General features: G+C 53.9%; 1 protein-coding gene across 3 annotated transcripts in view; it reads right to left on the minus strand.

The window, feature by feature from the left end:
- The window catches only part of ilk (integrin-linked kinase), a 118,108-nt gene that overhangs the window by 19,401 nt on the left and 84,187 nt on the right, over positions 1 to 14,520 (minus strand). For all 3 annotated transcript variants that reach the window (XM_063054801.1, XM_063054802.1, XM_063054803.1), the window contains exon 8: positions 94 to 203. In XM_063054801.1, coding sequence (XP_062910871.1) covers positions 94 to 203 — 110 coding nt within the window. The remainder of the gene's footprint in view (positions 1 to 93; positions 204 to 14,520) is intronic.

Genomic DNA, 14,520 nt, shown 5'->3' on the forward strand with positions numbered 1-14,520 from the left:
CCGACTCCATCACTCTCCCAACAGCCACATTCCCCCTCTCACAACCACCCTGGCAGTGCCTCCACCCCCACACAAAACCCCCCATGCCGCCACCTGAGTTTGGGGTTTTCCTCGTTGAAGTCCCTGCTCTTGCGTGTGGTCCAGTCTCGCACCTTCAACACCTTGACCACAATGTCGTTACCCTGCCAGCGGCCCTTCCAGAGCTGGGGACACAAAGAGACCACCTGATCAATGGACCACTCACTGTCCACTCTGCAACGGCTCCCCACACGCGGCCTGCGCCGGGCCCAGTGACGGGCTGCACACGCTTCCCGCTCCGTACCCACCACACACTCCTCATCCTGTGGCCACTCATAACTAATTCCTCCACACCCCAGGCCCAAACACAGCTGACCCCCAGGGTATCCCATCATCCAACATTCTACCCGGGTCAGCAGCAGCAGCTCGCTAACTGGGGGTATCAGGGTCACAGGGATTAACCAGAACCGGGGGTATCGGGGTCACAGGGATTAACTAGAAGACCAGGGGTATCGGGGTCACAGGGATTAACTAGAACACCAGGGGTATCGGGGTCACAGGGATTAACCAGAACCGGGGGGTATCGTGGTCACAGGGATTAACCAGAACCGGGGGTATCGGGGTCACAGGGATTAACTAGAACACCAGGGGTATCGGGATCACAGGGATTAACCAGAACCGGGGGTATCGGGATCACAGGGATTAACCAGAACACTGGGGTATCGGGGTCACAGGGATTAACCAGAACACTGGGGTATCGGGGTCACAGGGATTAACTAGAACACCGGGGGTATCGGGGTCACAGGGATTAACCAGAACACCGGGGGGTATCGGGGTCACAGGGATTAACCAGAACCGGGGGGTATCGGGGTCACAGGGATTAACCAGAACCGGGGGTATCGGGGTCACAGGGATTAACTAGAACACCAGGGGTATCGGGATCACAGGGATTAACCAGAACCGGGGGTATCGGGGTCACAGGGATTAACCAGAACACTGGGGTATCGGGGTCACAGGAATTAACTAGAACACCGGGGGTATCGGGGTCACAGGGATTAACTAGAACACCGGGGGTATCGGGGTCACAGGGATTAACTAGAACACCGGGGGTATCGGGGTCACAGGGATTAACCACAACACCGGAGGTATCGGGGTCACAGGGACTAACTGGAACACCGGGGGTATCGGATTCACAGAGACTAACTAGAACACCGGGGGTATCGGGGTCACAGGGATTAACCACAACACCGGGGGTATCGGGGTCACAGGGATTAACCACAACACCGGGGGAATCGGGGTCACAGGGATTAACCAGAACACCGGGGGTATCGGGGTCACAGGGATTAACAAGAACACCGGGGGTATCGGGGTCACAGGGATTAACCAGAACACCGGGGGTATCGGGGTCACAGGGATTAACCAGAACACCGGGGGTATCGGGGTCACAGGGATTAACCAGAACACCGGGGGTATCGGGGTCACAGGGATTAACTAGAACACCGGGGGTATCGGGGTCACAGGGATTAACCAGAACACCGGGGGTATCGGGGTCACAGGGATTAACTAGAACACCGGGGGTATCGGGGTCACAGGGATTAACCAGAACACCGGGGGGTATCGGGGTCACAGGGATTAACTAGAACACCGGGGGTATCGGGGTCACAGGGATTAACCAGAACCAGAACACCGGGGGTATCGGGGTCACAGGGATTAACCAGAACACCGGGGGTATCGGGGTCACAGGGATTAACTAGAACACCGGGGGTATCGGGGTCACAGGGATTAACCAGAACACCGGGGGTATCGGGGTCACAGGGATTAACCAGAACACCGGGGGTATCGGGGTCACAGGGATTAACTAGAACACTGAGGATATCGGGGTCACAGAGATCAACTCGAACACTGAGGATATTGGGGTCACAGGGATTAACTAGAACACCGGGGATATCGGGGTCACAGGGATTAACGAGAGAACCGGGGGTATTGGGGTCACAGGGATTAACTAGAACACCGGGGGTATCGGGGTCACAGGGATTAACCACAACACCGGGGGTATCGGGGTCACAGGGATTAACTAGAACACCGGGGGTATCGGGGTCACAGGGATTAACTAGAACACCGGGGGTATCGGGGTCACAGGGATTAACCACAACACCGGGGGTATCGGGGTCACAGGGATTAACCACAACACCGGGGGAATCGGGGTCACAGGGATTAACCAGAACACCGGGGGTATCGGGGTCACAGGGATTAACCAGAACACCGGGGGTATCGGGGTCACAGAGATTAACCAGAACACCGGGGGTATCGGGGTCACAGGGATTAACCAGAACACCGGGGGTATCGGGGTCACAGGGATTAACCAGAACACCGGGGGTATCGGGGTCACAGGGATTAACCTGAACACCGGGGGTATCGGGGTCACAGGGATTAACTAGAACACCGGGGGTATCGGGGTCACAGGGATTAACTAGAACACTGAGGATATCGGGGTCACAGAGATCAACTAGAACACTGAGGATATTGGGGTCACAGGGATTAACTAGAACACCGGGGATATCGGGGTCACAGGGATTAACGAGAGAACCGGGGGTATTGGGGTCACAGGGATTAACTAGAACACCGGGGTATCGGGGTCACAGGGATTAACCACAACACCGGGGGTATCGGGGTCACAGGGATTAACTAGAACACCGGGGGTATCGGGGTCACAGGGATTAACTAGAACACCGGGGGTATCGGGGTCACAGGGATTAACTAGAACACCGGGGGTATCGGGGTCACAGGGACTAACTAGAACACCAGGGGGTATCGGGGTCACAGGGATTAACCACAACACCGGGGGTATCGGGGTCACAGGGATTAACCACAACACCGGGGGAATCGGGGTCACAGGGATTAACTAGAACACCGGGGGTATCGGGGTCACAGGGATTAACTAGAACACCGGGGGTTTCGGGGTCACAGGGATTAACCAGAACACCGGGGGTATCGGGGTCACAGGGATTAACTAGAACACCGGGGGTATCGGGGTCACAGGGATTAACCAGAACACCGGGGGTATCGGGGTCACAGGGATTAACCAGAACACCGGGGGTATCGGGGTCACAGGGATTAACTAGAACACTGAGGATATCGGGGTCACAGGGATCAACTCGAACACTGAGGATATTGGGGTCACAGGGATTAACTAGAACACCGGGGATATCGGGGTCACAGGGATTAACGAGAGAACCGGGGGTATTGGGGTCACAGGGATTAACTAGAACACCGGGGGTATCGGGGTCACAGGGATTAACCACAACACCGGGGGTATCGGGGTCACAGGGATTAACTAGAACACCGGGGGTATCGGGGTCACAGGGATTAACCAGAACACCGGGGGTATCGGGGTCACAGGGATTAACCAGAACACCGGGGGTATCGGGGTCACAGGGATTAACCACAACACCGGGGGTATCGGGGTCACAGGGATTAACCAGAACACCGGGGGTATCGGGGTCACAGGGATTAACTAGAACACCGGGGGTATCGGGGTCACAGGGATTAACCAGAACACCGGGGGTATCGGGGTCACAGGGATTAACCACAACACCGGGGGTATCGGGGTCACAGGGATTAACCACAACACCGGGGGTATCGGGGTCACAGGGATTAACCAGAACACCGGGGGTATCGGGGTCACAGGGATTAACCAGAACACCGGGGGTATCGGGGTCACAGGGATTAACCAGAACACCGGGGGTATCGGGGTCACAGGGATTAACCAGAACACCGGGGGTATCGGGGTCACAGGGATTAACCAGAACACCGGGGGTATCGGGGTCACAGGGATTAACCAGAACACCGGGGGTATCGGGGTCACAGGGATTAACTAGAACACCGGGGGTATCGGGGTCAGAGGGATTAACTAGAACACCGGGGGTATCGGGGTCACAGGGATTAACTAGAACACCGGGGGTATCGGGGTCACAGAGATTAACTAGAACACCGGGGGTATCGGGGTCACAGGGACTAACCAGAACACCGGGGGTATCGGGGTCACAGGGATTAACTAGAACACCGGGGGTATCGGGGTCACAGGGACTAACCAGAACACCGGGGATATCGGGGTTCACAGGGATTAACCAGAACACCAGGGGTATCGGGGTCACAGGGATTAACCAGAACACCGGGGGTATCGGGGTCACAGGGATTAACCAGAACACCGGGGGTATCGGGGTCACAGGGATTAACTAGAACACTGAGGATATCGGGGTCACAGAGATCAACTAGAACACTGAGGATATTGGGGTCTCAGGGATTAACTAGAACACCGGGGTCACAGTGATTCACTAGAACACCGGGGGTATCGGGGTCACAGGGATTAACTAGCACACCGGGGGGATCGGGGTCACAGGGATTAACCAGAACACCGGGGGTATCGGGGTCACAGGGACTAACCAGAACACGGGGGGTATCGGGGTCACAGGGATCAACTAGAACACTGAGGGTATCGGGGTCACAGGGATTAACCAGAACACCGGGTGTATCTGGGTTACAGGGATTAACTGGAACACCGGGGGTAGCGGGGTCACAGGGATTAACTAGAACACCGGGGGTATCGGGGTCACACGGACTAACCAGAACTCTGGGGGTATCGAGGTCACAGGGATTAACTAGAACACCGGGGTCACAGTGATTCACTAGAACACCGGGGGTATCGGGGTCACAGGGATTAACTAGAACACCGGGGGTATTGGGGTCACAGGGATTAACTAGAACACCGGGGGTATTGGGGTCACAGGGATTAACTAGAACACCGGGGTCACAGTGATTCACTAGAACACCGGGGGTATCGGGGTCACAGGGATTAACCACAACACCGGGGGTATCGGGGTCACAGGGATTAACTAGAACACCGGGGGTATTGGGGTCACAGGGATTAACTAGAACACCGGGGGTATCGGGGTCACAGGGATTAACCAGAACACTGGGGGTATCGGGGTCACAGGGACTAACCAGAACACGGGGGGTATCGGGGTCACAGGGATCAACTAGAACACTGAGGGTATCGGGGTCACAGGGATTAACCAGAACACTGGGGGTATCGGGGTCACAGGGACTAACTAGAACACCGGGGGTATCGGAGTCACAGGGACTAACCAGAACACCGGGGGGATCGGGGTCACAGGAATTAACTGGAACAGCGGTCCCCAACCACCGGGCCACGGACCGGTACCAGGCCGCAAAGCATTCGCTACCGGGCCGCGAGGAAACGATATGTTTTGGCGATAGGAGTCAGCTGCACCTTTTCTTATTCCCTGTCACCCCCCCTGTTGAGCTTGAACGCATGAGCGGTCATTACGCACACGTCATCCATGTCAGCGCGGGCAGGAGATCAACTCCTCCAGCTTGCAAATGACTGCGGGCAGAAAAGTATGTTTGACACAACATCTCTGCTGGCATTCTGGATCAAAGTCAAGGCTGAATATCCTGAGATAGCCACGAAAGCACTGAAAACGTTGCTATCTCTGCAACGAATGCAACGAAAACTAAATTGCGGAATAGACTGGACACAAGGAACCCCCTTCGAGTATCGCTGTCTCCTATCACCCCTCGATAGGACCGTCTTGTTGCAGGAAAACAAGCCCAGGGCTCCCATTGATTCAGTGATATTGGTGTGTTGCAATGATTTTATATGTTCATATGGGGAAAATATGTGCTGTTTGTTTAATTTCCAAACGTTACTTAAAATGTTATGATGCTATTGACTTATATAACCATATAACAATTGCAGCACGGAAACAGGCGATCTCTGCCCTTCTAGTCCATGCCGAACGCTACTCTCACCTTGTCCCACCGACCTGCACTCAGCCCATAACCCTCCATTCCTTTCCTGTCCATATACCTATCCATTTTTTCTTTAAATGATAATATCGAACCTGCCTCTACCACTTCTATTGGAAGTTCGTGCCATACTTATTTCAAGCTCCCCTGATAATTGACTTATCTCTATATTCATGCGAGGAAAATATGCGCTGTGTTTAATATTAAATTCCTTAGATAAACCCTTTTAGAAACGAAATTGAGTACATTTGCCACTTATCACCTGTATTCCGGTCGTGATTAACACCCTCCCCGCCCGAACAGAATCGCTAAAATCAATTTGTAAGGGGGGGGGGGGAAGGAGGAGAATCGGCACGTACACGCATGCGCACAGAGGTGCCCGCGCAAGGCTTCATGGTCATTGTAGTCTTATTCTGGGAAAACAACGAATCTGACTGCTACTCTCGTCCGTTGGCAACAGACCCCACCCCCCCGGACGGCCGGTCCGCAAGAATATTGTCAATATTAAACCAGTCCGCAATTCAAAAAAGGTTGGGGACCCCTGAACTAGAACACCGGGGGTATCGGGGTCACAGGGATTAACTAGAACACCGGGGGTATCGGGGTCACAGGGATTAACCAGAACACCGGGGGTAGTGGGTTCACAGGGACTAACCAGAACACCGGGGGTATTGGGGTCACAGGGATTAACTAGAACACAGGGGTATCAGGGTCACAGGGATTAACTAGAACACCGGGGGTATCGGGGTCACAGGGATTAACTAGAACACCGGGGGTAGTGGGTTCACAGGGACTAACCAGAACACCGGGGGTATCGGGGCTCACAGGGATTAACTAGAACACCGGGGGTATCGGGGTCACAGGGATTAACCACAACACCGGGGGTATCGGGGTCACAGGGATTAACTAGAACACCGGGGGTATCGGGGTCACAGGGATTAACTAGAACACCGGGGGTATCGGGATCACAGGGATTAACCAGAACACCGGGGGTATCGGGGTCACAGGGATTAACCACAACACCGGGGGAATCGGGGTCACAGGGATTAACCAGAACACCGGGGGTATCGGGGTCACAGGGATTAACCAGAACACCGGGGGTATCGGGGTCACAGAGATTAACCAGAACACCGGGGGTATCGGGGTCACAGGGATTAACCAGAACACCGGGGGTATCGGGGTCACAGGGATTAACCAGAACACCGGGGGTATCGGGGTCACAGGGATTAACCTGAACACCGGGGGTATCGGGGTCACAGCGATTAACTAGAACACCGGGGGTATCGGGGTCACAGGGATTAACCAGAACACCGGGGGTATCGGGGTCACAGGGATTAACCAGAACACCGGGGGTATCGGGGTCACAGGGATTAACTAGAACACTGAGGATATCGGGGTCACAGAGATCAACTAGAACACTGAGGATATTGGGGTCACAGGGATTAACTAGAACACCGGGGATATCGGGGTCACAGGGATTAACGAGAGAACCGGGGGTATTGGGGTCACAGGGATTAACTAGAACACCGGGGTATCGGGGTCACAGGGATTAACCACAACACCGGGGGTATCGGGGTCACAGGGATTAACTAGAACACCGGGGGTATCGGGGTCACAGGGATTAACTAGAACACCGGGGGTATCGGGGTCACAGGGATTAACTAGAACACCGGGGGTATCGGGGTCACAGGGACTAACTAGAACACCAGGGGGTATCGGGGTCACAGGGATTAACCACAACACCGGGGGTATCGGGGTCACAGGGATTAACCACAACACCGGGGGAATCGGGGTCACAGGGATTAACTAGAACACCGGGGGTATCGGGGTCACAGGGATTAACTAGAAAACCGGGGGTATCGGGGTCACACGGATTAACCAGAACACCGGGGTATCGGGGTCACAGGAATTAACGAGAACACCGGGGGTATCGGGGTCACAGGGATTAACTAGAACACCGGGGGTATCGGGGTCACAGGGATTAACTAGAACACCGGGGGTATCGGGGTCACACGGACTAACTAGAACACCGGGGGTATCGGGGTCACAGCGATTAACCACAACACCGGGGATATCGGGGTCACAGGGATTAACCACAACACCGGGGATATCGGGGTCACAGGGATTAACCACAACACCGGGGGTATCGGGGTCACAGGGATTAACTAGAACACCGGGGGTATCGGGGTCACAGGGATTAACTAGAACACCAGGGGTATCGGGGTCACAGGGACTAACCAGAACACCGGGGGTATCGGGGTAACAGGGATTAACCACAACGGGGGTATCGGGGTCACAGGGTTTAACCAGAACACCGGGGGTATCGGGGTCACAGGGATTAACCAGAACACCGGGGGTATCGGGGTCACAGGGATTAACCAGAACACCGGGGGTATCGGGGTCACAGGGATTAACCACAACACCGGGGATATCTGGATCACAGGGATTAACGAGAGCACCGGGGGTATCGGGGTCACAGGGATTAACTAGAACACCGGGGGTATCGGGGTCACAGGGATTAACCACAACACCGGGGGTATCGGGGTCACAGGGATTAACCACAACACCGGGGGTATCGGGGTCACAGGGATTAACTAGAACACCGGGGGTATCGGGGTCACAGAGACTAACTGGAACACCGGGGTTATCGGGGTCACAGGGATTAACCACAACACCGGGGGTATCGGGGTCACAGGGATTAACTAGAACACCGGGGGTATCGGGGTCACAGGGATTAACTAGAACACCGGGGGTATCGGGGTCACAGGGATTAACCAGAACACCGGGGGTATCGGGGTCACAGGGATTAACCAGAACACCGGGGGTATCGGGGTCACAGGGATTAACCAGAACACCGGGGGTATCGGGGTCACAGTGATTCACTAGAACACCGGGGTATCAGGGTCACAGGGATTAACTAGAACACTGAGGATATCGGGGTCACAGAGATCAACTAGAACACTGAGGATATTGGGGTCACAGGGATTAACTAGAACACCGGGGTCACAGTGATTCACTAGAACACCGGGGGTATTGGGGTCACAGGGATTAACTAGAACACCGGGGGTATCGGGGTCACATGGATTAACTAGAACACCGGGGGTATCGGACTCACAGGGATTAACCAGAACACGGGGGGTATCGGGTTCACAGGGATCAACTAGAACACCGAGGGTATCGGGGTCACAGGGATCAACTAGAACACCGAGGGTATCGGGGTCACAGGAATTAACCAGAATACCGGGGGTATCGGGGTCACAGGGACTAACTAGAACACCGGGGGTATCGGGGTCACAGGGACTAACCAGAACACCGGGGGGATCGGGGTCACAGGAATTAACTGGAACAGCGGTCCCCAACCACCGGGCCACGGACCGGTACCAAGCCGCAAAGCATTCGCTACCGGGCCGCGAGGAAACGATATGTTTTGGCGATAGGAGTCAGCTGCACCTTTTCTTATTCCCTGTCACCCCCCCTGTTGAGCTTGAACGCATGCGCGGTCATTACGCACACGTCATCCATGTCAGCGCGGGCAGGAGATCAACTCCTCCAGCTTGCAAATGACTGCGGGCAGAAAAGTATGTTTGACACAACATCTCTGCCGGCATTCTGGATCAAAGTCAAGGCTGAATATCCTGAGATAGCCACGAAAGCACTGAAAACGTTGCTATCTCTGCAACGAATGCAACGAAAACTAAATTGCGGAATAGACTGGACACAAGGAACCCCCTTCGAGTATCGCTGTCTCCTATCACCCCTCGATAGGACCGTCTTGTTGCAGGAAAACAAGCCCAGGGCTCCCATTGATTCAGTGATATTGGTGTGTTGCAATGATTTTATATGTTCATATGGGGAAAATATGTGCTGTGTGTTTAATATCCAAACGTTACTTAAAATGTTATGATGCTATTGACTTATATAACCATATAACAATTGCAGCACGGAAACAGGCGATCTCTGCCCTTCTAGTCCATGCCGAACGCTACTCTCACCTAGTCCCACCGACCTGCACTCAGCCCATAACCCTCCATTCCTTTCCTGTCCATATACCTATCCATTTTTTCTTTAAATGATAATATCGAACCTGCCTCTACCACTTCTATTGGAAGTTCGTGCCATACTTATTTCAAGCTCCCCTGATAATTGACTTATCTCTATATTCATGCGAGGAAAATATGCGCTGTTTAATATTAAATTCCTTAGATAAACCCTTTTAGAAACGAAATTGAGTACATTTGCCACTTATCACCTGTATTCCGGTCGTGATTAACACCCTCCCCGCCCGAACAGAATCGCTAAAATCAATTTGTAAGGGGGGGGGGGAGGAGGAGAATCGGCACGTACACGCATGCGCACAGAGGTGCCCGCGCAAGGCTTCATGGTCATTGTAGTCTTATTATGGAAAAACAACGAATCTGACTGCTACTCTCGTCCGTTGGCAACAGCCCCCACCCCCCCCGGACGGCCGGTCCGCAAGAATATTGTCAATATTACACCAGTCCGCAATTCAAAAAAGGTTGGGGACCCCTGAACTAGAACACCAGGGGTATCGGGGTCACAGGGATTAACCACAACACCGGGGGTATCGGGGTCACAGGGATTAACCACAACACCGGGGGTATCGGGGTCACAGGGACTAACCAGAACACCGGGGGTATCGGGGTTCACAGGGATTAACTAGAACACCGGGGGTATCGGGGTCACAGGGACTAACCAGAACACCGGGGGTAGCAGGGTCACAGGGATTAACTAGAACACCGGGGGTATCGGGGTCACACGGACTAACCAGAACTCTGGGGGTATCGAGGTCACAGGGATTAACTAGAACACCGGGGTCACAGTGATTCACTAGAACACCGGGGGTATCGGGGTCACAGGGATGAACTGGAACACCGGGGGTATCGGGGTCACAGGGATTAACAAGAACACCGGGGGTATCGGGGTCACAGGGATTAACCACAACACCGGGGGTATCGGGGTCACAGGGACTAACCAGAACACCGGGGGTATCGGGGTTCACAGGGATTAACTAGAACACCGGGGGTATCGGGGTCACAGGGATTAACTAGAACACAGGGGGTATCGAGGTCACAGGGATTAACTGGAACACCGGGGGTATCGGGGTCACAGGGAGTAACTAGAACACCGGGGGTATCGGGGTCACAGGGACTAACCAGAACACCGGGGGTAGCAGGGTCACAGGGATTAACTGGAACACCGGGGGTATCGGGGTCACACGGACTAACCAGAACTCTGGGGGTATCGAGGTCACAGGGATTAACTAGAACACCGGGGTCACAGTGATTCACTAGAACACCGGGGGTATCGGGGTCACAGGGATTAACTAGCACACCGGGGGGATCGGGGTCACAGGGATTAACCAGAACACCGGGGGTATCAGGGTCACAGGGACTAACCAGAACACGGGGGGTATCGGGGTCACAGGGATCAACTAGAACACTGAGGGTATCGGGGTCACAGGGATTAACCAGAACACTGGGGGTATCGGGGTCACAGGGACTAACTAGAACACCGGGGGTATCGGGGTCACAGGGATTAACCAGAACACCGGGGGTATCGGGTTCACAGGGACTAACCAGAACACGGGGGGTATCGGGGTCACAGGGATCAACTGGAACACTGAGGGTATCGGGGTCACAGGGATTAACCAGAACACTGGGGGTATCGGGGTCACAGGGACTAACTAGAACACCGGGGGTATCGGGGTCACAGGGACTAACCAGAACACCGGGGGGATCGGGGTCACAGGAATTAACTGGAACAGCGGTCCCCAACCACCGGGCCACGGACCGGTACCAGGCCGCAAAGCATTCGCTACCGGGCCGCGAGGAAACGATATGTTTTGGCGATAGGAGTCAGCTGCACCTTTTCTTATTCCCTGTCACCCCCCCTGTTGAGCTTGAACGCATGCGCGGTCATTACGCACACGTCATCCATGTCAGCGCGGGCAGGAGATCAACTCCTCCAGCTTGCAAATGACTGCGGGCAGAAAAGTATGTTTGACACAACATCTCTGCCGGCATTCTGGATCAAAGTCAAGGCTGAATATCCTGAGATAGCCACGAAAGCACTGAAAACGTTGCTATCTCTGCAACGAATGCAACGAAAACTAAATTGCGGAATAGACTGGACACAAGGAACCCCCTTCGAGTATCGCTGTCTCCTATCACCCCTCGATAGGACCGTCTTGTTGCAGGAAAACAAGCCTAGGGCTCCCATTGATTCAGTGATATTGGTGTGTTGCAATGATTTTATATGTTCATATGGGGAAAATATGTGCTGTGTGTTTAATATCCAAACGTTACTTAAAATGTTATGATGCTATTGACTTATATAACCATATAACAATTACAGCACGGAAACAGGCGATCTCTGCCCTTCTAGTCCATGCCGAACGCTACTCTCACCTAGTCCCACCGACCTGCACTCAGCCCATAACCCTCCATTCCTTTCCTGTCCATATACCTATCCATTTTTTCTTTAAATGATAATATCGAACCTGCCTCTACCACTTCTATTGGAAGTTCGTGCCATACTTATTTCAAGCTCCCCTGATAATTGACTTATCTCTATATTCATGCGAGGAAAATATGCGCTGTGTTTAATATTAAATTCCTTAGATAAACCCTTTTAGAAACGAAATTGAGTACATTTGCCACTTATCACCTGTATTCCGGTCGTGATTAACACCCTCCTCGCCCGAACAGAATCGCTAAAATCAATTTGTCAGGGGGGAGGGAGGAGGAGAATCGGCACGTACACGCATGCGCACAGAGGTGCCCGCGCAAGGCTTCATGGTCATTGTAGTCTTATTATGGGAAAACAACGAATCTGACTGCTACTCTCGTCCGTTGGCAACAGCCCCCAACCCCCCGGACGGCCGGTCCGCAAGAATATTGTCAATATTAAACCAGTCCGCAATTCAAAAAAGGTTGGGGACCCCTGAACTGGAACACCGGGGGTATCGGGGTCACAGGGATTAACTAGAACACCGGGGGTATCGGGGTCAGAGGGATTAACTAGAACACCGGGGGTATCGGGGTCACAGGGATTAACTAGAACACCGGGGGTATCGGGGTCACAGAGATTAACTAGAACACCGGGGGTATCGGGGTCACAGGGACTAACCAGAACACCGGGGGTATCGGGGTCACAGGGATTAACTAGAACACCGGGGGTATCGGGGTCACAGGGACTAACCAGAACACCGGGGGTATCGGGGTTCACAGGGATTAACCAGAACACCAGGGGTATCGGGGTCACAGGGATTAACCAGAACACCGGGGGTATCGGGGTCACAGGGATTAACCAGAACACCGGGGGTATCGGGGTCACAGGGATTAACTAGAACACTGAGGATATCGGGGTCACAGAGATCAACTAGAACACTGAGGATATTGGGGTCTCAGGGATTAACTAGAACACCGGGGTCACAGTGATTCACTAGAACACCGGGGGTATCGGGGTCACAGGGATTAACTAGCACACCGGGGGGATCGGGGTCACAGGGATTAACCAGAACACCGGGGGTATCGGGGTCACAGGGACTAACCAGAACACGGGGGGTATCGGGGTCACAGGGATCAACTAGAACACTGAGGGTATCGGGGTCACAGGGATTAACCAGAACACCGGGTGTATCTGGGTTACAGGGATTAACTGGAACACCGGGGGTAGCGGGGTCACAGGGATTAACTAGAACACCGGGGGTATCGGGGTCACACGGACTAACCAGAACTCTGGGGGTATCGAGGTCACAGGGATTAACTAGAACACCGGGGTCACAGTGATTCACTAGAACACCGGGGGTATCGGGGTCACAGGGATTAACTAGAACACCGGGGGTATTGGGGTCACAGGGATTAACTAGAACACCGGGGGTATTGGGGTCACAGGGATTAACTAGAACACCGGGGTCACAGTGATTCACTAGAACACCGGGGGTATCGGGGTCACAGGGATTAACCACAACACCGGGGGTATCGGGGTCACAGGGATTAACTAGAACACCGGGGGTATTGGGGTCACAGGGATTAACTAGAACACCGGGGGTATCGGGGTCACAGGGATTAACCAGAACACTGGGGGTATCGGGGTCACAGGGACTAACCAGAACACGGGGGGTATCGGGGTCACAGGGATCAACTAGAACACTGAGGGTATCGGGGTCACAGGGATTAACCAGAACACTGGGGGTATCGGGGTCACAGGGACTAACTAGAACACCGGGGGTATCGGAGTCACAGGGACTAACCAGAACACCGGGGGGATCGGGGTCACAGGAATTAACTGGAACAGCGGTCCCCAACCACCGGGCCACGGACCGGTACCAGGCCGCAAAGCATTCGCTACCGGGCCGCGAGGAAACGATATGTTTTGGCGATAGGAGTCAGCTGCACCTTTTCTTATTCCCTGTCACCCCCCCTGTTGAGCTTGAACGCATGAGCGGTCATTACGCACACGTCATCCATGTCAGCACGGGCAGGAGATCAACTCCTCCAGCTTGCAAATGACTGCGGGCAGAAAAGTATGTTTGACACAACATCTCTGCTGGCATTCTGGATCAAAGTCAAGGCTGAATATCCTGAGATAGCCACGAAAGCACTGAAAACGTTGCTATCTCTGCAACGAATGCAACGAAAACTAAATTGC

This window comes from Mobula hypostoma, chromosome 7 (assembly GCF_963921235.1).
Source record: "Mobula hypostoma chromosome 7, sMobHyp1.1, whole genome shotgun sequence".
NCBI classification, from domain to species: domain Eukaryota; kingdom Metazoa; phylum Chordata; class Chondrichthyes; order Myliobatiformes; family Myliobatidae; genus Mobula; species Mobula hypostoma.